Consider the following 26,971-nt stretch of genomic DNA (forward strand, 5'->3'; position numbering starts at 1 on the left):
GCAGGGAAGGAAGGAAGTAAAGAAACGGAATAGCTGAGGCACTAGGAGACAGTGGTATCAAGCTAAGAGATATGAGTGATCAACAGTATTAAATGTAATAGATGCAACACTATTCACAATAGCAAAGACATGGAGTCAACCTAAAAGCCAATGATGGACACAAGAAAGAAAATGTGGTACACGTACACCATGGAATACTATGCAGCCATAAAAAAGAATGAGATCATGTCCTTTGCAGGGACATGAATGAACCTGGAGGCTATTATCCTTGCAAACTAACACAGGAACAGAAAACCAAATACTGTATGTTCTCACTTGTAAGTGGGAGCTAAATGATGAGAACACATGGACACAGAGGGGAACAACACACACTGGGGCTTTTTGAGGAAAAACAACTAATGGCACTAGGCTTAATACCTGGGTGATGAAATAATGTATACAACAAACCCCTATCACATAAGTTTATGCAACAACCCTGCACTTCTACCCTTGAACTTAAATGTTAAAAAAATAATAAATATTAATAAATATAACAGAAAAGTCAAACACAGGCCAAGAAGAAATATCTGCATTTGACAATTAAGAGGACACTTGTAAACTTAATAGGAACTATTTCAGGAATATAGAGGCAGAAGTAAGACCACAATAAAACTGATGTTCAGAAAGCAGAGAGAACATTCCTAACCAAAACACTTCTCAACCTCAAGGAATTGCAAGTAATGCCCTTATTACAAAACTTCAATATCAAAAAGAAGAGGGAAACTCGAAAACACAGAAGTTAGCATTCGCAATACAGAGGAGAAAACAAAACTGAAGTATCAACAACTTGGGGTGGACCAACTACAATGACACTCTCAGAAGTTTGCTTCAAACTATATTAAGAAAGTACCCTGAAAACCATCTGCACAGATCCAAAACATCTAGAGACACAAAACAGAATGGGAGACAGACAACATCACATTCTAATGCAAAGTTTGTACCAGTTAAACAGTGAGCTAATATTATTTGATTCTCTAACACTCATGGGGAGGGATACCAATACACACCAAACACTTGGTGCACCTACATTTTTGGAGGCAACAATAACCGAGTCCAGTCAAATTCTTTATTAATGAAGGCCTCAGAGGCTGAACGGTCTTCCCAGTGAGCCAAATCTCAATTCTTCAACTTTAAAAACATTATTGTCAGAGTCTCCAGGTCCCTAGGATATCACAGTTTTAGGATTTTACCTGCTCCCATGTGAGAGGGACTTAAATTACAGATTATGGAGAGAAGAAAGTGCAATTGACCCTTGAACAGCACAGGGATTAGGGCTCTGACCTCTCCTTCTCTTGCAGGCAAAAATCTGTGTATACAGACAGGCACAGTGGGTCATGCCTGTAATAGCATGAGGCCGAGGCCGCAAGGAGGTCCAGGCTGCAGTAAGCTGTGATCGCAACACTCCACTCCAGCCTGGGGGCAACACAGTAAGACCCTGTCTCAAAAAAAAAGAGGTCAAAGCAGGAGGATTGCTTGAGCTCAGGAGTTCAAGACCAGCCTGAGCAATATACTGAGAACTGATCTCCACAAAACAACAACAACAAAAACCCTACAAAAATTAGCTGGGTGTGGTGGTGCATGCCTACAGTCCCAGCTACTTGGGAAGATGAGGCGGGAGGATCGCTTGAGCCAGGAATGTCGAGGCTGCAGTGAGCCATGATCATGCCACTGCACTCCAGCCTGGGTAACAGAGCAAGACCTTATCTATGAAAAGCCAAAAAAGGACAGTAGGACAATTACCAATTTACTAGAGAGATGAACTAGCATCACATAAGATGACTGAGGTCACTGCAACTGCAACAGGTCACTAGGAAATGATTACAGTAGTATAGTATGTACTACAGTTCATTTTATTTCATTATTATTTAATACTGAATCTTCACATTTCTCTTGACTGAGAAAAGTGCCATGTATGGTCTGTTTGTGTAAGTTTTGATAAATTTTAACTTTTTGTAATAGACTTCTGTATATATTTTATGGTAGTAAATGATAAAACAGACTAGTATCTACATGTATTTTATGCATACCTAACTTTTTGTTCTTTTTTTCAATATCTCTAGGGTACTCAGTTCGTCTCTGAGTTTCTTCAAACTGTTACAAGCCTCCAAAAAATTTTCCAATACATTCATTGAAAAAATACTGAGAGATGGACAAGTGCCATTAAAAAAAAAAAGAAAAGAAAAAGAAAAATTCCATTTATACATGGACCTGTGCAGTTCAAACTCAAACGTTGTTCAAGTGTGAGCTGTACCTAAAACCATCACATTGGCTTATGATGTAAAGAGCAAAAAGTATTAGAATTTGCTCTTCCCACCTTCATCACCCCCCAACACATTTCCCATTTCCACTTTAAGACAAAAGGACAGTACCCATTTCCACTTTAAGACAAAAGGAAAGTAAACTTTCTTTGCCATCTTGGGTAGCTAGCAATGTGCACACAACTTTTTTTCTTCTTTTTTTTTGAGATGGAGTTTTGCCCTTGTGGCCCTGCTCTTATGGTCCAGGCTAGAGTGCAATGGTGTGATCTCAGCTCCCTGCAAACTCCGCCTCCTCAGTTCAAGAGGTTCTCTTGCCTCAGCTTCCCGAGTAGCTGGGATTACAGGCGTGCGCCAGCACAACCCGCCAATTTTTGTATTTTTAGTAGAGACGGGGTTTCACCATGTTGACCAGGCTGGTCTCGAACTCCTGACCTTAGATGATTTGCCCTCCTCAGCCTCCCAGTGCTGGGATTATAGGCATGAGCCACAGCACCCGGCCCTGTACACAGATTTCTAAGCAACTAGAGGAAATGATTTCCAAATGGTCTTAATTGTTTAGGGAGATTCAAGTCTTGATTCATGTTGTGGACATTTTAGTTGTTCTATGAATCATAAATGAACAAAATCATGTCTACATTAAAAAATCACACATTTAGTTGCTAGAGAACCCTAAAAGGTATGTTCATAATAAAATAAACTCCGGGCGCGGTGGCTCACGCCTGTAATCCCAGCACTTTGGGAGGCCAAGGTGGGCGGATCACGAGGTCAGGAGATTGAGACCATTCTGGCTAACATGGTGAAACCCCGTCTCTACTAAAAATACAAAAAATTAGCCGGGCATGGTGGTGCGCGCGTGTAGTCCCAGCTACTTGGAGGCTGAGGCAGGAGAATGGCGTGAACCCGGGAGGCGGAGCTCGCAGTGAGCCAAGATTGCACCACTGCACTCCAGCCTGGGCAACAAAGCAAGATTCTGTCTAAAAAAAAAATTAAATTAAATTAAATTAAATTAAATTAAAATAAAATAAACAGGATCTCATAAAGCACTAAGGAAAGCTAGTATCAAACATACTAATACTTTCTCTCCTTCCTTCATCCTCTTTTACAGCTGTCTCCTTCTTCTGATGGTCCTGAGCAATCTGACTGGAATTCTCTTTGTCACTTGATGGAGAATCACAAGCACCATCCGATTTCTTCTCAGTGGCCTCTTCATCCACTTTCTCCAAAGGATGAATCTTCACAATCTTCACCTTGAGCATTTTCTCCTTCCCAACCTATAAAGGAGACAGTAGAGAAAATCAGAGATAATAAATAAGAATCAGAAACCTGAAGATATTTAGAATATATCATCCAATATACATGCTCCTCAACTAACAAAAAGTGATTGAAACAGTAAAGTACCCAAGTACAATGAACTGTTTCCAACTTTACTTCTGAGACTTCTAGGTTGAAATATGACACCCTAAAACAATGAAATGATCACAATCTAGGTTCATGATTCATGTACTATGCCAATATACAAGGCCAAAGGGCAATCACTGTACCAGCCTAAAATATGTGAATACAGTTCAGTAATTTACATTTTATGTATTTATTTTTTATTTATTTTTGAGACACAGTCTCTCTTTGTCACCCAGGGTGGAGTGCAGTGGTGCGATCTCAGCTCACTGCAACCTCCGCTTCCTGGGTTCAAGCCATTCTCCTGCCTCAGTCTCCCGAGTAGGTGGGGCTACAGGCACGCACCACCATGCCCCGCTAATTTTTTATTTTTTGTACAGACACGGTTTTGCCATGTTGGCCAGGCTGATCTCGAACTCCTGACCTCAAGTGATCTGCCCGTCTCAGCCTCCCAAAGGACTGGGATTACAGGCGTGAGACACTGTGCCTGGCCTACACTACAAAAAAAAAAAAAAAAACTATATATGGATATCCAATTGTTCCAGAACCATTTGTTGAAGTAACACCTTTCTCCACTTAATTACCTTTCCACCTCTGTCAAAAATCAATTGTGTAGGGCCAGGATTACAGGCATGAGCCACCATGCCCGGCCAGGCCCAGGAATTTGAGGCTAGCCTGGGCAACACAGGGAGACCCCATCTTTACAAAATAAAATAAAATTAGCCAAGCATGATGGCATGTGCCCATAGTCTTAACTACTGAGGAGACTGAGGCAGGAAGATAGCTTGAGCCCAGTTTTTTTGGGCTGCAGTAAGCTATGACAGTGCCACTACACCCCTGCCTGGGTGACAGGGTGAGACCCCTATCTTGGGGGGCTGGGGGGGTGCGAACCTCTGCTACGTCCTCTTGACAAAATGACTCCTTTTTTCACTAAAAAATGACTTGCTAGTTCTTTATCCCTGGTTACATTCTTTAATCTGAAATCTATCCTCTGATACTTACATAGCCCCTTCAGATTTCTTTTGACTTATGTTAACATGGTATATATTTTTCCATTCTTTCACTTTTATTCTATGTGTATCTCTCTTATATACACAAAGCAATACCATTTGGTGTTCCTTTTTCTGCCCAAAATGAGAATTTCTACTGCTTTGTTATTGTTTTAAAGAAACGAGATTTTTGTTATGTTGCCGAGTCTGTCCTTGAACTTCTGGGCTCAAGCAATTCTCTCACCTCAGCCTCCTAAGTAACTGGGACTACAGGCACACACCATACCTGGTCAATGTCCACCTTTTAACTGAAATGTTTAGACTACTTATGTTTAATATAATTATAGACATATTTAAGGTTTATTTGCTTTTCTATTCAGCCTCAACAAAACTAAAAACTGCTCTTCGAAAAATACCGTTAAGTAAACAAAAACACTGGCCAGGCATGGTGGCTCACGGCTGTAGTCCCAGCACTTTGGGAGGCCAAGGTGGGTGGACTGCTTGAGCCCAGGAGTTCAAGACCAGCCTGGGTAACATGGTGAAACCTCGTCTCTACAAAAAATACAAAAAATTTTTCCAGGCGAGGTGGTGCATGCCAGTGATCCCAGCTACTAGGGAGGCTGAGGTAAGAGGGTCACTTGAGCCTGGGACGTCGAAGATGAAGTCAGTTATGACTGTGCACCACACTCAAGCTTGGGCAACACAGTGAGACCTTATCTCACAAAATAAAAATAAAAACAAAAAATACAAAGTTTTTCCAATGCTCATTAAGAGTTCAAACCAGGCCGGGCACAGTGGCTCATGCCTGTAATCCTAGCACTTTGGGAGGCCGAGGTGGGTGGGTCACCTGAAGTCAGGAGTTTGAGACCAGTCTGGCCAACATGGTGAAACTCTGTCTCTACTAAAAATACAAAAATTAGCCGGGCACGGTGGCAGGCGCCTGTAATCCCAGCTATTCAGGAGGCTGAGGTAGGAGAATCACTTGAACCCAGGAGGCGGAGGTTGCAGTGAGCTATCACACCACTGCACTCCAGCCTGGGCAACAAGAGCAAAACTCTGCCTCAAAAACAAAAACAAAAACAAAAACAAAAAAAACAGAGTTCAAACCAGTTTTGCAAAGTAAGCCTTATGATAAATCAAAAACCAAAAACAACAGAGTTCAAACCATGACCTAACCTTTGAGGACCTATACAAGATCTAGCCCTTGGCTACCTGATACTACCATTGCCACCATCCTCCCTCCTTACATAGTCTAGCCACATTGATTTTTCTCTGTTCTTCCAGTACAATGGTTTTCCCAGTACAATACAGGGGTAATTCTGTCATCCCTCTTTTCTTTTCCCCAAGACATATGGCAATGTCTGATTTTCACAACTCAGAGGGTGTTACTGGCATCTAGAGGGTAGAAGTCAGGTATGATGCTAAATACCCTACAATGCACAGGACAGCACCCACTAGAATCATCTGTTCTAAAGTCTGTAATGCCAACATTGAGAAACCCCGTTCCTGACCATCAAGTTCCCTTTTGCCTAAGGGCCTTCACACACCCTGTTCTCTCTCCCTGAAATACTAAATGCCCCCTTCTCCCATGGATATATCCTACTCAACCTATAGGTTTCACTTTAAATATTGCCTCCTCCTCGGAGGAGGACAACACCAATTCTGATTCCCCTGACTATAAACTTTAATAAATACCCTGTGCTTTTCTTTCCTAAGTCTCATCACCAATTTTTTTTTTTTTTTTTTCGAGACGTAGTCTCGCTCTGTAGCCCAGGCTGGAGTGCAGTGGTGCGATCTTGGCTTACTACAACTTCCACCTCCTGGGTTCAAGCGATTCTCCTGCCTCAGCCTCCCAAGTAGCTGGGACTACAGGCACGTGCCACCATGTCTGGCTAATTTTTGTATGTTCAGTAGAGACGGCGTTTCACTATGTTGGCCAGGCTGGTCTCGAACTCCTGACCTCGTGATCTGCCTGCCTCAGCCTCCCAAAGTGCTTGGATTACAGGCGTGAGTCACCACACCTGGCCTCATCACCAATGCTAAACACCCCAAAACAACTGTTGATTTTGGTCACCACTGTTTTTCCAGCACCCAAAATATGCTCTCTACATAGCAGGTCATCAATAAATACCTCTATATGGCGCTTGAGACAATGTTTGTGGCACCCTTCCAATGTCCATCATATCTACTTCTTATTTTTTATCACACTTAAGAGTGCAAAACATTTTTATAAATAATGAACACCTGTGTACCCACCATACAGGTTAAAGTACTTAGCATTAATAATGGCCAGGCCCAGTGGCTCACACCTGTAATCCCAACACTTTGGGAGGCCAAAGCAGGAGGATCGCTTGAGCTCATGAGTCCAAGACCAGTCTTTTTTTTTTTTTTTTTTTTTTTTGAGACGGAGTCTCGCTTTGTGGTCCAGGCTGGAGTGCAGTGGCCGGATCTCAGCTCACTGCAAGCTCCGCCTCCCGGGTTTACGCCATTCTCCTGCCTCAGCCTCCCGAGTAGCTGGGACTACAGGCACCCACCACCTCGCCCGGCTAGTTTTTTTGTATTTTTTAGTAGACACGGGGTTTCACCGTGTTAGCCAGGATGGTCTCGATCTCCTGACCTCGTGATCCGCCCGTCTCGGCCTCCCAAAGTGCTGGGATTACAGGCTTGAGCCACCGCGCCCGGCCTCAAGACCAGTCTTGGCAAGTTGGCAAAACCCTGTCTCTACAAAAAATACAAAAATCAGCCAGTGCCTTTGGACTGTAGGATGAGGGGGGAAAAAAAATTACAATTAGCCAGGCACTGTAGCTACAGTCCCAGCTACTTGGGAGATTGAGGTGGGAGGATGGCTTGAGCCTGCGAAGTGGAGGTTGCAGTGAGCCAAGGTTGCGCCTCTGCACTCCAGCCTAGGTGACAGAGCCAAACCCTGTCTCAAAAAAAAAAAAGGATATTAACAGTACCTCGGAATCTCCCAGGAAGCCTATGCTCAGGTGGAAACAACCCTCTCCTCTCCTCCCCTGCTGACAGTGGTAATGAACATTCTGAGTGAGTGAGTTCTGCCTGCTTTGAGACTTCTATAAATGTAATCACATTGTATTCTTCTGTGACTTCTTTCAAGTTCACATTTTTTCTGCTATAGAGTATTCCGCGGCTTAACAATTTGTTTATCAACTACTGATGGCTATTTGGGTTATCTCCTCATTGGAATGCTATGAACAATTCTATTAAAATACTTACACAAATCTCTTGCGGCAAAATTGAGGGTAAACACTCAAGAAAAAATCCTTAGTCAAAGGGTATAATATATAATATCCAATTGTATTCAGCAATGCCAAGTGCTTATCAAAATAGATGTGCTACACACTATGAGCAATTCCACATTCCTGTCAAAACTTGGCAGTGAGGTTTTTTTCCTTATTAATCTGATGTATATACATTATCTCACTATGGTTTCGATTAGATTTCCTGCATTATTGATGAGTTTAAACATATTTTCATGTTTATGGACATACATAGCTCCTTAGTATCTCTTCCCTTTCCTCAAACTTTTTTTTTTTTGAGACAGGGTCTTGCTATGTTGCCCAGGCTGCAGTACAGTGGTGTAATCATAGCTCACTGTAGCCTTGAACTCCTGAGTTCAAGCAATCCTCCTGCCTCAGTCTTCTAAGTAGCTGCGACTACAGACATGCACTACCACACAGAGTCAGTTTTTATTTTTTGTAGAAACGGGGTCTCCCTATGTTGCCCAGACTGGTCTCAAACTCCTAGCTTCAAGCCATCCTCCTCCCTCAGTCTCCCAAAGTACTGGGATTACAGGCAGGAGCCACTGGGTTCAGCCCATCTTCCCTCAAACATTTCTTCTTTCACCTTGCAGATGTGTACAAAATATTTTTGTTTTGCCACGTCAAATCCATTTCCATCCTTCTCTACCTAGCTCTATGCTTAAATAGGCTGACCTTTATAGCCTCCGCCAAAACTCACATTGCCTGCTAGATTCTGGTGAGTTCAGTTCATAGGGAGCATCAGCAGAAAACCAGGAGATGGAAGTAAAGCATCGTTGGGGTGTTTATTCCCAAACGCCTCCCTAGGAGGTTGGTTACAGTTACAGTTTTCTCTCACTACCAAAGTACTCTTCAACAACAGCAGCTATTCTTTTCTAGTTCCTGTACCTACTCCCTCCCTCTGCTTTCTTGGGGTTTAGAAATGATAAAGTTTCCCCCAACCGCTGATAGGTATGAAGTACTTAACTCTTCCTTGTTAAGTTTTCCTTAACCCTGACCAGACTGCTGTGTGCTGTCAACAGCCCCTTTATTAAGCTCAATTCAATTACATTTGAGTATACCATCTGTTTCCTGCTGGGACACTGACTGATATAAAGTATGTGATTAGAACCCACTAATGGTCAGCCACAGTGATTCATGCCTGTAATCTCAGTATTTTGCGAGGCCAAGGTGGGAGGATCACGTGAGCCCAGGAGGAGTCTGAGACCGGCCTGGCCAACATGGCGAGGCCCTGATTCTCTATAAAAAAAAAAAAAAACTGGCCAGGTGCGGTGGCTCAGGCCTGTAATCCCAGCACTTTGGGAGGCAGAGGCAGGCGGATCACGAGGTCAGGAGATTGAGACCATCCTGCTGGCTAACATGGTGAAATCCTGTCTCTACTAAAAATACAAAAAATTAGCCGGGTGCGGTGGCGGGCACCTGTAGTCCCAGTTACTTGGGAGGCTGAGGCAGGAGAATGGCGTGAACCCGGGAGGCGGAACTTGCAGTGAGCTGAGATCGTGCCACTGTACTCCAGCCTGGGAGATAGCTAGACTCCATCTCAAAAAAAAAAAAAAAAAAAAGGCCTTAGCTAGGCATGGTTGTGAATGCCTACAGTCCCAGCTACTCGGGAGGCTGAGGTGGGAGGATTGCTTGAGCCCGGGAGGCTGAGGCTGCAGTGAGCTACGACCACACCACTGCACTCCAGCCTGGAAGACAGAGCAAGACCCTGTCTCAATAAAAAACAAACAAATAAACAAAAACCCCACTAGTACTGCCAGACATGACAAATAAAAAAGAACTAGCTAGGAGATAGAAAGGAGTCAGAGGAGTAAATTACTGAAGCAAACAAACAACAAGAACTTTGAAACCAGACAGACAGGTGTGAATCTTGGCCCCATCATGTACTGGCTATTGTAGCACAAACTGCTGCTGAGCTAGCTACCAAGCTATTCCCTCCCTCTTCTCTCTTGCCAGCCTGTCTCTTTTGAGACTTAAATACAAAGGAAGATACTCTCTCAGCCCCCACTGCAGCTCTGGGTGGTTATATAAGCCAAGGTCTAGCCAATAACATGTAAAGATAAAGGGTGGAGTTTTCTATTTTATACTTCAAGAAAGACTTCTCCAGATACACTTCTGGAAAGATTTTCTTAGACTGCTTTGATAAGTATTCCCTCACTCTGAACAGTCACATTTTATCACAACCAAGGGACAACAAAGCTAAGGACCAGAACTCAACACACTAAGAACAGAACAGAAAGACAGAGAAAGTCTAGGTCCTTGATAATAGTATTCAGCCTCTATGCCAAACTTGGAACTATCTAAGACTTACTACGTGAGATAATCACGTCCTCCTTGTTTAAGCTAGTACCACTAAAAGTGTTATACCTCATGTGACAGCATCACTACCACCCTGCAGATTGTTAGAATTGAAAAATGTTAGGTCTATCCTAGACCTTCTGAACCCTCAAGGAATGGGCCGAAGAACAGTTCAAGCAGTTCTCCCACCTCAGCCTCCCGAGTAGCTGGGATTATAGGCATGCACTACCACACCCAGCTAAAATGGGCCGAGATCGTGCCACTGCACTCCAGCCTGGGCAACAGAGCAAGACTCCGTCTCAAAAAAAAAAAAAATTAGGTAGAAAAAGTCCAACTCTCATTACAGCGAGGACTTGGATTACACGTCTGAGGCCGGGCGCGGTGGCTCACGCCTATAACCCCAACTATGGGAGGCCGAAGCCTGAGGTCGGGAGTTCAAGACCAGCCTGACCAACATGGAGAGATGCCGTCTCTACTAAAAATGAAAAATTAGCAGGGCATGGTGGCAGGCGCCTGTAATCCCAGCTACTCGGGAGGCTGAGGCAGGAGAATCACTTGAACCAGGGAGGCAAACGTTGCAATGAGCCAAGACCACGCCATTGCGCTCCAGCCTGGGCAACAAGAACAAAACTCCATCTCAGAAAAAAAAAAAATCTTAAAATCTTTTAAACATAGTAAGAATTATGAGCTCACTTTGCCAGCACATATAATGAAACTGGAATAATATGGAGAAGACTAGCATGGCCACTGCACGGGCCGGGCACAGTGGCTCAAGCCTAAATCCCAGCACTTTGGGAGGCCAAGGCAAGAGGATAGATTAGGAGTTAGAGTCCAGTCGGAGCATCATGGTGAAACCCCGTCTCTACAAAATATACAAAAAATTAGTCGGGCATGGTGGCACACACCTGTGGTCCCGGCTATGTGGAGGGTGACATGAGAGTATCGCTTGAGCCTGGGAGGTGGAGGCTGCAATAAGCCAAGATCGCGAAACTGCACTATTCCAGCAAGTCCAGTAAGACTTACAGAGTCCAGTAAGACTCTATCTCCGAAAAATAAAAAAAGAAAACTCAAAACCAAAAAGGTAAAATAACAGAATTATCAAAAAAGGATGAAAAAGACAAAGCAAGGACAGACTACTACAACAAAGTGTTGCAATTATTACAATACTAAAACATTCTTGGTGATGAATGTGGTTCTAAAATTTGGTTCAAGGCCAAGAATGATGGCACATGTCTGCAGTCCCAGCTACTCAGAAGGCTAAGGTGGGCAGACGGCGTAAGCCAAGGAGTCCAAGGCTATATACAGTGAGCTATGACTGCACCACTGCACTCTAGACTGTGTGACAGAACGAAACCCTGTCTCTAAACAAACAAATAAAAATAACATGTATTCCTTACAATACTTGATAGGAGGCCAAGGTGGACGGATCATCTGAAGTCAGGAGTTCAAGACCAGCCTGGCCAACATGGTGAAACCCTGTCTCTACCAAAAACATAAAAAAATTAGACGGGCGTGGTGGTGCACAGCTGTAGTCCCAGCTACTCAGAAGGCTGAGGTGGGAGAATCACTTGAACACGGGAGAATGAGGTTGCAGTGAGCCAAGACTGCGCACTGCACTCTAGCCTTGGAGACAGAGCGAGACTCCATCTCAAAAAAACAAAAACAAAAAAACAAACAAGTATTAACATCAAGTATCAATACTTGATATTAAATATAATACTACACATAACATACATAATACTACGTTTTACACACGTAGAAATGTGTTCTGTAACCTAGGCCGACAGCTCTAATTCTGACGGTAAGTCCAATCAGAAACAAACAGGCACTCACCTCGAAGTCACACTCTTCTCCCACAGCATATTTGGTCATGATCTCCAACCAAGCAGTATCTACCAACTTCTCTAAAGAGGCTGTGTTATGGTGAACCATTTCCAGAACAAGCTTCTCATACCAGGCAGGAAACTCTTCCTTCAAGCTAAATAAATGTAATTAGTTATTAAGAAAACACAAAAACTTACCCAGAGATTTAATTCAAGTCAATTCAAACATTTCTTTCTTTCTTTTCCAAACATTTCTCACTCTGTCACCAAGGCTGGACTGCAGTGGCACAATCGTAGCTCACTAGCCTCCACCTCCTGCGCTCAATCCTCCTAACCTCAGCCTCTCAGGTAGCTGGGACCACAGGCATGCACCACTGCACCTAACCTCTTTTAAGACTTAACTTTTGGCCGGGTGTGGTGGCTCACACCTGTAATCCCAGCACTATGGGAGGCCAGGGCAGGCAGATCACCTGAGGTCATGAGTTCAAGGCCAGCCTGGCCAACATGGCGAAACCCTGTCTCTACTCAAAATACAAGAATTAGCCAGGCGTGGTGGCACATATCTGTAATCCCAGCTACTTGGGAGGCTAAGGCAGGAGAATTACTTGAACATGGGAGGCGGAGGCTGCAGTGAGCCAAGATCAGGCTACTGGACTCCAGCCTGGGCAACAGAGCAAGACTCCATCTCAAAAAAAAAAGACACCATTTTACAAGTTTTAGGTTCACAGCAAAACAACACTACTTTAGCAAATACACACAAGGCACTGGGGAATACAAAGATTAAAAAAACCATGCAGTTTGCTGGACACGGTGGGTTCTAGCACTTTGGAAGGCACGGGAAGGAGGACTGCTTGAGCCCAGCAGTTTGAGACCAGCCTGGCCAACAGAGTGAGACCCTGCCTCTATAAAAAACTAAAATAATTAGCTGGGTGAGGTGGCATGCACCTACAGTCCCAGTTACATTAAGAGGCTGAGTGAGGCAAGAAGATGGCTTGATCCCATGAGCTATGATCATGCCACTGCACTCCAGCCTGGGCAAGAGCAAAAAAAAAAAAGGAAACCAGGAAGCATTAACATGTCGGAAACATGACTTGAACACCAGAGCTGTTGCAAAAGGACAGCAATGATTTAATGCTTTTCACTTATTAAATTAGCAAAAAAAAAAAAAAATTTAATTATCATACCCGGCTGGGCACAGTGGCTCACACCTGTAATCCCAGCACTTTGGGAGGCTGAGGTGAGCAGGTCACTTGAGGTCAGGAGTTCGAGATCAGCCTGGCTAACATGGCGAAACCCCATCTCTACTAAAAATAGAAAAATTAGCCAGGCGTGGTGGTGAGTGTCTGTAGATCCAGCTACTCGGGAGGCTGAGGCACGAGAATCGCTTGAACCCAGGAGGTAGAGGTTGCAGTGGGCCGAAATCATCCCCCGCACTCCAGCCTGGGCAACAGAGCGAGACTCCATCCCAAAAATAAAAATAAGAATAAAGGCCGGGCGCGGTGGCTCACGCCTGCAATCCCAGCACTTTGGGAGGCCGAGACGGGCAGATCACGAGGTCAGGAGATCGAAACCATCCCGGCTAACACGGTGAAACCCCGTCTCTATTAAGAAATACAAAAAAAAAATTAGCCAGGTGTGGTGGCAGGTGCCTGTAGCGCCAGCTACTCAGGAGGCTGAGGCAGGAGAATGGCGTGAACCCAGGAGGCGGAGCCTGCAGTTGAGTCGAGATCGCACCACTGAACTCCAGGCTGGGCGATAGAGGGAGACTCGTCTCCAAAAAATAAATAAATAAATAACACCGGGGCGGTAGCTCAGGACTGTAATCCCAGCACTTTGGGAGGCCAAGGCAGACGGATCACAAGGTCAGGAGATTGAGACCATCCTGGCTAACATGGTGAAACCCTGTCTCTACTAAAAATACAAAAAATTAGCCGGGTGTGGTGGTGGGCACCTGTAGTCCCAGCTACTCGGGAGGCTGAGGCAGGGGAACCACTTGAACCCGGGCAGTGAGCCGAGATCATGCCACTGCACTCCAGCCTGGATGAAAGTGAGACTCTATCTCAAAAAAAAGAAAAGAAAAAAAGAAACCACATTACCAGAGTACTTGCAAGGTGAAAGCATGGAGCAGGAACACTCAAAGGCCTGGTAAATACCTAAACAAGTGCACATATAACTAAATAAATATTCCACATTGCTACTGGCAAAATGCCACTATGCAAAGGAACCCAGAAACCCATACAGTACACCAATGTAGTACAGTCCAATTTGTGCCCCATAAACTTAAATACACATACTGCTTTAGGATTAATATTCCCTCCTTTCCTAACAATGAGAAGATGGTGGCAAAGGGCAATACTTCTATTACTTACAGCTCAGCAACTTCCTGTTCTTCCTCCCAGGCTTCCTTGTGTGTTAGCTGACTGCTTCCAGTACTCTTGCACGTCCAGATGCGCTCACTGTACCTTTCCAAGCGGGCTTCGTACTCTCTGCAGGCAGTAGTTCAGGAAAACAATATGCAAGCAACAGAGACAACTAACCCATACCCGTAAGATACTTATATATAGAAAAAAATCTACAGTATCCTTTTAAAAATGTGTAGCATGAGAGTATAAAAATGGAATTGGGGTCTTTAAGCTGAATCAGGGCCCAAAGCAAAATGACTAAGACTGAAGTATGATGAGAATGGATTGTCATGGGCTGGGCGCCTGCATGGGATTTACAGACTGGGATGATCACGCCTCTAATCTCAGCATTTTGAGAGGTCAAGGTGGGACAATCACTTGAGACCAGGAGTTCGAGACCAGCCAGGGAGACCTCGTCTCTACTAAAAAATACAAAAAACTAGCCGGGCGAGGTGGCGGGCGCCTGTAGTCCCAGCTACTCGGGAGGCTGAGGCAGGAGAATGGCGTGAACCCGGGAGGCGGAGCTTGCAGTGAGCCGAGATCGGGCCACTGCACTCCAGCCTGGGTGACAGAGCAAGACTCCGTCTCAAAAAAAAAAATAATAATAATAATAATAATAAATAATAAAAACGGTTGCTCATATTTTACAAAAAAACTAGTAATTTAGTACAAATGCAATTTCCTCAATTCACCAAAGTTTCATTACACAAGACTTAAGATGTACTAAAAACTCATAAGAAAAAGTAAAGGTAAATTAAAATACAAGTCAAAAAATAACAATACAAGGTAAGTAAAATTTTTAGAAAACTCAGATAGTCAGCAAGTTTAAGAGTCAGTCCACTGCCGGGCGCAGTGGCTCACACCTGTAATCCCAGCACTTTGGGAGTCCAAGGCAGGCAGATCACCTGAGATCAGAAGTTCGAGACCAGCCTGACCAACATGGAGAAACCCCGTCTCCATTAAAAATCCAAAAAAAAAAAATTAGCCAGGCTTGGTGGCACATGCCTGTAATCTCGGCTACTCGGGAGGCTGAGGCAGGAGAATCGCTTGAACCCGGGAGGCGGAGGTTGCAGTGAGCCGAGATAGTGCCACTGCACTCCAGCCTGGGCAACAAGAGCAAAACTCTATCTCCAAAAAAAAAAAAAAAAAGAAAAGAAAAAGAAAATCAGTACATTGCACCTCCATTTAAAAAAAAAAGTAATCGGTTTACAGTAAAATGAGATGACCAGGCCACAGTCTCACAGCCAGTTTGGAATAACCTTGAGCATATGTTAATGATCCATTTACCCACAGCCCTCCAGTCCACCTTGGAAACATGTTACTTCTTAGGGTTTACAAGCTTGTCCAACCTGTGGCCCAGAACAGCTTTCAATACAGCCCCAACACAAGTTCGTAAAGTTTCTTACAACATTATGAGTTTTTGGCCGGGCGCGGTAGCTCACACCTATAATCCTAGCACTTTGGGAGGCCGAGGCGGGCAGATCACAAGGTGAGGAGATAGAGACCATCCTGACTAACACAGTGAAACCCCATCTCTACTAAAAATAAAAATAAAGCCGGGCGCGGTGGCTCACGCCTGTAATCCCAGCACTTTGGGAGGCCGAGGCGGGCGGATCACAAGGTCAGGAGATCGAGACCACGGTGAAACCCTGTCTCTACTAAAAATACAAAAAATTAGCCGGGCGCGGTTGTGGGCGCCTGTAGTCCCAGCTACTCGGGAGGCTGAGGCAGGAGAATGGCGTGAACCCGGGAGGCGGAGCTTGCAGTGAGCCGAGATCGGGCCACTGCACTCCAGCCTGGGCGACAGAGCGAGACTCCGTCTCAAAAAAAAAAAAAATAAATAAATAAATAAATAAATAAATAAAATTTAAAAATAAATAAATAAATAAAATTAGCTGGGCGTGGTGGCAGGCACCTGTAGTCCCAGCTACTCAGGAGGCTGATGCAGGAGAATGGCCTGAACCCGGGAGGCAGAGCTTGCAGTGAGCTGAAATCATGTCACTGCACTCCAGCCTGGGCAACAGAGGGAGACTCCATCTTCAGGGAAAAAAAAATTATGAGTTTTTTTGTGATTTTTTTTTTAACAGATCAACTATTGTTAGTGTTAGTGTATTTTATGTGTGGCCCGAGACAATTCTTATTTCAATGTGGTCAAAAGATTGGATACCCCTGGTTTAAAAAATAAATTTCAAAGAATACGGGCCGGGCGCGGTGGCTCAAGCCTGTAATCCCAGCACTTTGGGAGGCCGAGACGGGCGGATCACGAGGTCAGGAGATCGAGACCATCCTGGCTAACACGGTGAAACCCCGTCTCTACTAAAAAAATACAAAAAACTAGCCGGGCGCGGTGGCAGGCGCCTGTAGTCCCAATTACTCGGGAGGCTGAGGCAGGAGAATGGCGTGAACCCGGGAGGCAGAGCTTGCAGTGAGCTGAGATCCGGCCACTGCACTCCAGCCTGGGCGGCAGAGCGAGACTCCGTCTCAAAAAAAAAAAAAAAAAAACGAAAAAAAAAAAACAAAGAATACTTAGAAGTATTCCAAAAAGTACTTTTAATACAATATTTATCCAGTCTCTATGATGTCTCCAATATTATTTAGATTCAGAAGATCATTTACTAGCCATTTAGACAGTCTTCGTGAGGGAGATGAGGGAAAGAAAACATCAAGTTGGTAGCGTAAATATGGCAACTTTCCACACAAAACCAACTGGAATTCACCATCAGCCAGCCACTTTCAAATTCAAATGGCAAGTAACTAATTTACTTTTATGCACAGCAACAGATGCTATGTAAGAAAATCAACTGACGTAAGTTAGCAAACAATACCTGTATATTCCAAAAGACACGTTTTATAGTGGTTGAAATAAGTATTTAAACAGCTTCCTCTACAATACTACCTAACAACTAAACAAATATTCTAATTTTTGTTTTTAGAGACAAGGCTGGCCGGGATCTCCTGAGCTCAAGAGATCCTCCTGCCTTAGCCTCCTGAATAGCTGGGATTACTATTATAGCTGGGACTACAATAGCTGGGACTCACACTGCAACACCCAGCTCATTTTTATCTATTTATGTATTTATTTTTGACACAGGGTCTCACTCTGTCTCCCAGGCTGAAGTGCAGTGGCAGAACCATGGCTCACTGTAGCCTTGACTTCCTGGGGTCAAGCAATCCCGGGCCTCAGCCTCCTGAGTAGCTAGGACTACAGGTGCACACCACCATGCCCAGCTACGTTTTTTATCTCTTGCAGAGTCGGGGTCTTACCACAATGCCCAGGTTGGTCTTGAACTCCTGGGCTCAAAAAGTCCTCCTGCCTCAATCTCCCAAAGTGCTGGGATTACAGGTGTGAGCCACCACACCCAGCCGCATGTTTAATAAATACAGATGCTTGGTTTTCCAAGGTTATGATCAACAAAAACGCAAATAAGAACAAACCCACAGGTAATCCAAAATAGTAACATTATCCAATAGTATAAGCACCTTTGCTCATTGTGGATTTCCCCAGATCTGCTAAAATTGAGTAATAAATCCATTTTCCTTAGCAGGGGTGGTGCTAATATCTAAGTGATTAAACAAAATATATAGTATGTTTGAGTAAAAACCTGAGTCAGGCTTCCATATACAGCTATGTAAATCCAATCACTGAAAAATTTTCAAACCTATACCTAGAAAAGAGCAACAGAACGGCTTCCATAGGACATTATCCCAAGATGGATTTGTCTTATTTTTGTCTGCTGCACTAGGGGAGTGGAAGGGATGGGTAGTAAAACAAGGACAGAGGAGGAATCAGCAAGTGGACTTACTTAAGCTTTCAAAAAGCTTGATAAAATTCTAACACATCATTTAGCCATATTTAAGAAGCTCCAGCAGGCATAGTGGCTCACGCATGCAATCCCAGCATTTGGGAGGACAAAGTTGGGGAATCCCTTGAGTCCAGGGGTTCAAAACCAGCCTGAACATAGTGAGACTATCTTTACAAAAAACTATTAAAAGGAAAAAAAAAAAAAACTCACGATGTCATCAGTGAGAATATAAGAGAAACACATTAACAAATATGTCTTAAAGAGAGAACAGTAAGTTTTTATTATTACAGGTTGAGGATCCCTTATCCAAAATGCTTAGAAACGGGAGTATTTTGGATTTCGAATTTCTTTCAGATTTTGAAGTATTTGCATTATACTTAACTAGTTCAGCATCCCAAATACAAAAATCCAAAATGCTCCAATGAGCACTTCCTTTAAGGATCATGTTGGGGCTCAAAAACTTTCAGATTTTAGGCTGGGCACGGAGGCTCACGCCTGTAATTCCAGCACTCTGGGAGGCCAAGGCGGACGGATCACGAGGTCAGGAGATGGAGACCATCCTGGCTAACATGGTGAAACCCCACCTCTACTAAAAATACAAAAAATTAGCCGGGCGTGGTGGCGGGCGCCTGTAGTCCCAGCTACTGGGGAGGCTGAGGCAGGAGAATGGCGTGAACCCAGGAGGCGGAGCCTGCAGTGAGCCCAGATCACACCACTGTACTCCAGCCTCGGCGACAGGGTGAGACTCCGTCTCAAAAAAAAAAAAAAACCTTTCAGATTTTGGAGCATTTCTGATTTATGGATTTGGGATGCTCAACCTAGAGTTGTTACTTTAAAAAGTAGGGGCTAGAAAAACAAAACAAAACAAAACAAATCAGGGGCAGGCCAGACACAGTGGCTCACGCCTATAAACCTGGCACTTTGGGAGGCCAAGGCGGGAGGATCACCTGAGGTCAGGAGGTCGAGACCATCCTGGCCAACATCGTGAAATGCCATCTCTACTAAAAATACAAAAAATTAGCCAGGCGTGGTGGCGTACGCCTGTAATCCCAGCTACTCAGGAGACTGACACAGGAGAACTGCTTGAACCTGGGAGATGGAGGTTGCATGGGCTGAGATCATACCATTGCACTGCAGCCCGGGCAACAAGAACGAAACTCAGTCTCAAAAAAAAAAAAAGGAGTGGCCAGGCATGGTGGCAGTTTATGAGGCCCAGGCAGGAGCATCGCTCAAGCCCAGGAGTTCGAGAGCAGCCTGGGCAACACAGCAAAACCCCATCTCTACCAAAAAAAAAAAAAAAAAAAAAAAGTTAGCTAAATGCCGTAGCACAGGCCTGCAGTTCCAGCTACTCAGGGATCTGAGGTGGGAGGATCACTTGAGCCCAGGAAGTGGAGGTTGCAGTGAGCTGAGATGGTGCCACTGCACTCCAGCCTGAGCAACAGAGGGAGACTGTCTAAAAAAAGATTAGGCCGGGCATGGTGGGTCATGCCTGTAATCCCAGCACTTAGGGAGGCTGAAGTGGGTGGATCATGAGGTCAGGAGTTCAAGACCAGTCTGGCCAAGATGGTGAAACCCTGTCTCTAAGAAAAATACAAAAACTAGCCAGGCACGGTGGTGGGCACCTGTAATCCCAGCTACTTGGGAGGCTGAGGCAGAGAATTGCCTGAATGAGGAAGGTGGAGGCTGCAGTGAGCCAAGATCATATCAACGCACTCCAGTCCAGATGACAGAGTGAGAATCTGTCTCAAAAAAAAAAAAAAAAAAAAAAAACCCTTCAAACTCACACAATCACGAACTCATCACACCTTCTCTGCCAAGAATATACAGTCCTCTATTATTCCTGTAAATTCTAATCATACTTTAGATCTCAAAAATAGTTTTTCCCAGAAAACATTCCTTGAACCTTCAAATACGATAGATTGTATTAGTTTCTTTCCATAAGACGATTTTTACATCTCCACCCACTGCCACGTGGCATGTCCACAAGGTCCCTGAAGAGGAATGTACCTCCCCTCTCCATTAACATCAAGCTTGACCATGTGACTTGTTTCAACCAACACATGTGAGCAGATGTAATATATGTCACTTCCAGGAAGAGGCTTAAAGTCATGATGTCTTCTAGCTCTTTCTCTATGCCACTAGAAAGGCATGTCACACACAGGGTTTGCCCCTCCAGCCTTCTTTTTTTTTTTTGAGGTAGGGTCTTGCTCTGTCACCCAAGCTGGAGTGCAATGGCACCATCTCGCTTCACTGCAACCTTTGCCTCCTGGACTCAAGTGATCCTCCCACCCCAGCCACCCAAGTAATTGGGACCACAGGCAACCATCACCATGTCCAGCTAATTTTTCTATTTTTTGTAGAGACAGGGTTTCATTCACTGCTGTCCAGGCTGATCTCAAATTACTGGGCTCAAGCAATTCACCTGCCTCAGACTCCCAAAGTGCTGGGATTACTGGCATGAACCACCATACCAGGTGTCAGCCTTGGTCTTAAAATGAGAAAAATGTGGCAGGGTACAGTGGCTCACACCTGTAATCCCAGCACTTTGGGAGGCAGAGGTCAGCAGATCACTTGGGGCTAGGAGTTCGAGACCAGCCTGGCCAACAAGGTGAAACCCCATCTCTACTTAAAATACACAAAAAAGTAGCCAGGTGTGGTGGCGCGTGCCTGTAGTCCCAGCTACTCAGGGGGCTGAGGCAGGAGAATCACTTGAACCCAGGAGGCGGAGGTTGTAGTGAGCCAAGATCACACCGCTATACTCCAGCCTGGGATACAGAGCGAGACTCCACTCAAAAACAGAGAAAAATGTGGTTTTCCTTTTTATTATTTATTTATGTTTTTGGAGATGGTGGTCTCACTATGTTGCCTTGGCTGGTCTCAAGCTTCTGGGTTTAACGAATTCTCCAGCTTTGGCCTCCTGAGTAGCTGGGATTACAGGCGCACACCACCACAACCAGCTGTTTTAATTTTTTCCCACCATTTTTTTCTTTCTTTAATATGAGAGTACTACAAAATTTTAAATTACATATGGCTTATATTTTTGTTGGCCAGCACTGAAACCCAAGGTATACATCTCAGAAAATGTCCTCTGACAGTATTAACTCAAAATTAATTGACTAGTCAAATTAATTATAAAAATCTGGGGCCGGGCACGGTGGCTCACATCTGTAATCCCAGCACTTTGGGAGGCCAAAGCGGGTGGATCACTGAGGTCAGGAATTCGAGACCAGCCTAGCCAACATGGTGAAACCCCGTTTCTACTAAAAATACAAAAATCAGCCAGGCATGGTGGCAGGCGCCAGTTATCCTAGCTACTTGGGAGGCTGAGGTAGGAGAATCGCTTGAAGCTGGGCGGCGGAGGTTGCAGTGAGTCAAGATCACACCATTGCACTCCGGTCTGGGCAACAGAATGAGACTGTCTCAAAAAAAGAAAAAATCTGAAACGGAAACTCCTACAACCCCTAACAATGGCTATTTTAAGTTTGTGTAACTCTTCTGGTAATTACCTTAACTTATATTAAGAGAAAACAAGGCCGGGCATGGTGGCTCACGCCTGTAATCCCAGCACTTTGGGAGGCTGAGGCGGAAGGATCACTTGAGGCCAGAAATCCAAGACTAGCCTGGGCAACTTTGCAAGACCCCGTCTCTATGAAACGTACAAAAATTAGACAAGTGTGGTGATGCGTACCTATGGTTATAGCTACTCAGCAGGCTGAGTGGGACGAATCACTTGAGCCTGGGGAGTTGGAGGCTACAGGAAGCCATGATCACACATCACTGCACTCCAGCCTGGGCAACAGAGTGAGACCCTGTCTCAATAAATAAATAAAAAAGGGAAAGCAAGAAAAAAAAATGAAAATGAAAATGCAAAAAGGCCCATTAGTAGGATATTGAGTCAGCTGCCTCTAAATCCTATTTCAGATTTTAGGTTACCAAAATAAGTCACTCATTCTCAAACAATCTCTCAGAGCAAATGCCAATTGAGGTTTTTATGTTCCAGCAACTGCTGCACATATAATTGCAGACAAAATGTCAAAGCAATTCTCCAAAGGTTGTGTAAGCTATAAAAGATAAGATATTTTCGAATCCTAGACTATCTCATTATGCATCTACTTTGCCATCAGCTACCTCCTTATCACAATATGCTCCTGCTTTGTTCTCTTCAATCTTGCAGGGATTGTTTCTTTCAATGAAGTACTTGATATCCTGAAAGGAAGTGGCCCAGGAAAGTACAGAGTTAAAAAAGCATTAACTGTAACCTAAGAATTCTAAGTCAGAAGATGGCAAATAGTGAGCCAACTCAAGATTTGCTTTTTACCTGATTTTCTCTCTTTGGACCAGACTGTCTTTAAGTTAAAAACAAGTCTAACATGGCATAATGTTTTACTTTAAAGAATGTATAAAAATCAACATAAGAGCTCAGTATTCCAAATGTCCAGTAAAACTCTTACAACTACAACATAACTCCATCTACAGCTACTCAACTCTTAATACATGCTGCTCTAAGGCAGGCACAGTAGTGTGTGCCTGTAGTCTCAGCTACTCTGGAGGCTGAGACAGGAGGATCTCGAGTCCACTTCAAGGCTTCCCTGTGCTACCATCTCGTCTGTGAACAACTGTTGCACTCCAACCTGGGCAAAATAGTGATTCCGTCTCTTAAAACAAAACAAAAACATGCTCTAGTCACACTTGTATAGAGCCAGATTAACAGTATGAATAAGCCCCTCATCATCATACCCTCAATAAATTCTCATATAATGATGCTACAAAGGTCGTGAACTAGTTGATTCTAAGCTTTAGAAACTATGACAGTTGAAGCAACACAACAAAAATACTCATCTACAACAGGCTGCTTGTAGCTCCAATTCCTGCCTAAAACCTATCTTGACTTAAATACAGTGTCACATCAAGAACTGATTCTGATAAAGTTAATGTTTTCCAAGATCTAGTGTCCTGCCTGTGAGACTAACCTATGAATGTACCATACAAAGCTACAATACAATCAACATAATCACCAATATATAACACCTAGTCATTAAATGTGTGCATTACTCACAACTTCCACTAAGTTTAATGAAGATTTACAATACACTCCAAGAACATACCAACACACAGCTTTAAGTCAGTAAAATATCACACAAATTTCTGTGATACATGCAATCAAAAAGTAGGTATGGTATTAAAAGAAAATTAAAATATCAAGTCCCATTAACAACGTAACTATAAATATAAATTGAGAACTGGGAATACTACTTCAAAGGCAGCTGTTACCCAACCACATATTTGTTCTCCTCTATGAAACCACTAATAGCCTAATAAAGAAATATGCCAATCTGCCAACCATACAGTACAATTGTTCAAAAACCATCCTCAAAGTCCTTCCACTTGCAGAAATTCCCAAAAGAGCAATTCCCCCCCCCCCCAATATATAATATGCTTTAAGACTTCTTTTGTTAAAACAGTTCTAAATGCTGTTATGGGAAATTTAAAAATGAAGAATGTTTATTAAATACGTACCACTTAAAATGTTTCCGGTTTCAGTTTTCAATTGTTACCATCAAAACTCTTCATATATAATTTCAATTTCATTCATTCAATAGTATGAAAAAGCCTGCGTTGCGTTGCCAGTCCTAAATTAACTCCCTACAGCCATTTTTTACAAAGCTCAGTACCTGAAATATACTTAGAACTTGTCTCTTCTCCATGGCATGTTTCTTATACTCCACTAGAACCAGACCTGAGAAATTATCATCTGATAGTGTGTAAGCATCCATCAATGGCTCAAAATATTAACGACATTTGAAAAGGGGATGTTGGATTCTGACAAGCTGCTACTCCACTGACGTTTCAAATGTATTAAAAAGTAGGGTACCAGCTGGGCGCGGTGGCTCACACCTGCAATCCCAGCACTTTGGGAGGCCAAGGCGGGGGGATCACCTGAGGTCAGGAGTTTGAGACCAGCCTGGCCAACATGGTAAAACCCCGTCTCCACTAAAAATACAAAAAATTAGCCAGGCGTGGTGGCGGTAGCCTGTAATCCCAGCTATTCAGGAGGCTGAGGCAGGAGAATCGCTTGACCCCGGGAGGCGGAGATTGCAGTGAGCCCAGATCTTGCCACAGCACTCGTGCCTGGGTTAACAACAGTGAAACTCTGTCTCAAAAAGAAAAAAAAAAAAAAGTGGGGTACCTTTAGAATAATGCAGTATTTGGTAGAGCTAGAGGAACTTCTCCAAAGCATTCCAAGTCTTCACAGTACAGGAAAAAACCAGATTACCACCCCTCCACCCACTTTAATGTGCTTTACCTTATACCACAACGACAAAAAAGTGAGGTAATATTTAAATCAATTTAAAGTGAAGGACTAACATTCCACCTTCTTCTGCTGATTGACTTACAGGGTTGAGGTAGGAAGAGCGGTGGATTCTACTCCTCTTTTATCATTTGACCTTCAACAAGTCAACCTCCACTCTCTCGGCCAACTCTGCAAACCAAGCCCGAGGACCCGACCACCTCCAAGATCCAAGATCCACTTCAGCTCCAAGATGCTACAGCTCGATTTCTCCAAGAGCCTTCTTCCAGCATGGACTCATTTTCCAGGTCCCTTTGTGTGCATACTCCCCACAAAGGGACACTCACAAATTGCACTCCAACAAGAATGAGATTATCCTCTAAAGTACTGCGTGAAAGTGAGGATCAGGAAGAAATGAAATAAGTCTCAGAGACACTTCCTTCTATACAGAAGCAAGCAAGAAACTGAGAAATCAAGTCCTTCCGAACAGATAGGGCTGAGAAAATTCCTAACACATTAGCCTTAACTCTTAAAGCTTTCAGTCACCAAAGAAATGCTTGATTCCGGAATCGTTTTCTTTTTTACAGATAAGTCTCAAAAACGATTCTTCTGGCACCCATAAAAAAAGCAAATAAAAGCTGCATAACTTTTCACCAAAAGATAATGCTTATGCAAGAAATCTTAGTCATGACGAGAGGATGCTTCCTTTGTAAAACATCCAATTTCATGTTCCGAAAATACAACATAAAATCTTCACGTTTTTGCTTTTTTTTAAACTTTTAACAAATATCAATCTTCTAAACCTTCAAAATTTCAAACCTGTGTCTGCCCAGGGAAGGCAGGCATCAGCTCCTCCAGAGGCAGTTTTCTTCCCTCCCTTTCCTCTAAGTGGGGAATCTCACTCCCAGTTTTCTGCCCCAGGGTCCTGTCAGTTCATCCCCGGCCTAAAGTCCCCTCGGGAGAAGAAAAAAACGCCAAGTATCCCCGCAGAGATCGGGGAAAGACGCAGTTGAGACTTGCACACGCCGCATCACGAGGCCGCGCAAGCACAATTTCAAAACTTAAGCTGCAGGTTTCATTTAAATTAAAAAAAAAAAAAAAAATTGTAAAAAGAAAAGGAGGAAACCTAGCTCCCCCTCCCCACTCCCGGGTCCTCAAGGCCTAAAGCCAACCCGGGGGCGGTAATGGGGATGGGGGGATGCGCTCCTCGCCGGCGAAGCCCCGGGACAAAGTGCGGGGCCCCGGGGGCGGCCGAAGGGGGCCCTCCCCCGTCCAGGGCCGGTGCGCGCCCCCCGCCGGATCCCCGGGAAGGATCGGCAGGCGCAGGCTGAGACTCGGCGTCCAGGCCCGCGAGCGGCCGGGGCGCGCTGACAGCTGCCCCGGGCGGGGGATGCGCGGCTTGCCCGCTCCCGCGAGTCCCAGGCCCTACCCCGGCCCGGCCCGGCCCGGCCCGCGCGGCTGGAAAAGGATACTCCCGGGTGCGGAAGGCCTCCTGAGTGTGCGGGATGGTGAAGAGCGGCTCCTCTCCGGGCAGCGGCTTCACCAGCGGGAAGGGTTTGCGGCCCAGGAGCGGCGCCATCGCGACGGCGGCGGTAGGGACTGGCAGCAGCTGGGGCCGGCCCCGCGGCGCAGCACTAGGCCCCGCGGCCCGGAGCGAGCGCCAGGCGCCCGGGGGTGGGGTGGGGGAGGGGAGGGGTGAGAGGGCGGCGCGAACTCCGGCTCCCTCACCGCCGGCGCGGCCGCGCGACAGCCATGGAGCGGAACGCCACGGCGAAGAGCTCCCGCGCACACCGCCGCGCCTCCCAGCAGCTCCCCGCCGACCTCCACCTCCGGTCCCGGCGGCCGGCAGTCACGACTCCTCCTCAGCGGCACCGGAGGAAATTATTGAAAAATGGCGGGAGATTCCCCTCCTCCCCCCAGCCCGGCCAACGCACACACTAACTTGCTCCCCCGTGGCTCCGGTGGCGAATGCTCCAATAGGCGGAGAGCTGGTCAGCGCCCACAGCCCATTGGCTCGGAGGAGCTGCCGCTCCGCGTCTGGGTCCCGCCCCCCTGCCCCTGTCGCGTAGTTGGGTTGCAGCGCACTAGAGGGCAGTCTGAAGAGGTGAAAGGTCACGTTATGTAAACGCCCGTGATAGGCATGCGGGCCTCCGACAGCGGAGTTAAAAGTCGGGGACAGCGGGGGACGGAGAGGCTGAGAACTCAAAGAGGTCACGCCGGAGAAGCCCCTCGCATATACAGATACTGCGCCATCTGTCACCGACGGCGACACCGACATCCGGGCACCACTGTCCGTGTGGTGCGCCGGAGGGGGAGGGGGAGCGCGCGGCCAGGGGCTTTGTCTTTCCTTTTGGGCTCCGCCCCCTTCTTAAAGGCGCCGCGCTCGGCCACGCCCGA

General features: G+C 45.1%; 1 protein-coding gene across 5 annotated transcripts in view; it reads right to left on the minus strand.

Annotated features, from left to right (window-relative positions):
- BAZ1B (bromodomain adjacent to zinc finger domain 1B) overlaps positions 1–26,513 on the minus strand; it is an 83,171-nt gene extending 56,658 nt beyond the window's left edge. For 3 of the 5 annotated variants that reach the window (XM_074034685.1, XM_065541798.1, XM_074034683.1), the window contains exons 1-4: positions 26,047–26,513; positions 14,450–14,566; positions 12,091–12,235; positions 3,367–3,568 (exon numbers count right to left, since the gene is read on the minus strand). In XM_074034685.1, coding sequence (XP_073890786.1) covers positions 3,367–3,568; positions 12,091–12,235; positions 14,450–14,566; positions 26,047–26,153 — 571 coding nt within the window. In that variant the 5' untranslated portion in view covers positions 26,154–26,513. The remainder of the gene's footprint in view (positions 1–3,366; positions 3,569–12,090; positions 12,236–14,449; positions 14,567–26,046) is intronic. The other 2 variants (XM_074034686.1, XM_074034684.1) reach the window with 1 other exon arrangement.
- Between the last annotated feature and the right edge of the window lie 458 nt (positions 26,514–26,971).

Source organism: Macaca fascicularis, chromosome 3, assembly GCF_037993035.2.
Source record: "Macaca fascicularis isolate 582-1 chromosome 3, T2T-MFA8v1.1".
Lineage (NCBI taxonomy): Eukaryota > Metazoa > Chordata > Mammalia > Primates > Cercopithecidae > Macaca > Macaca fascicularis.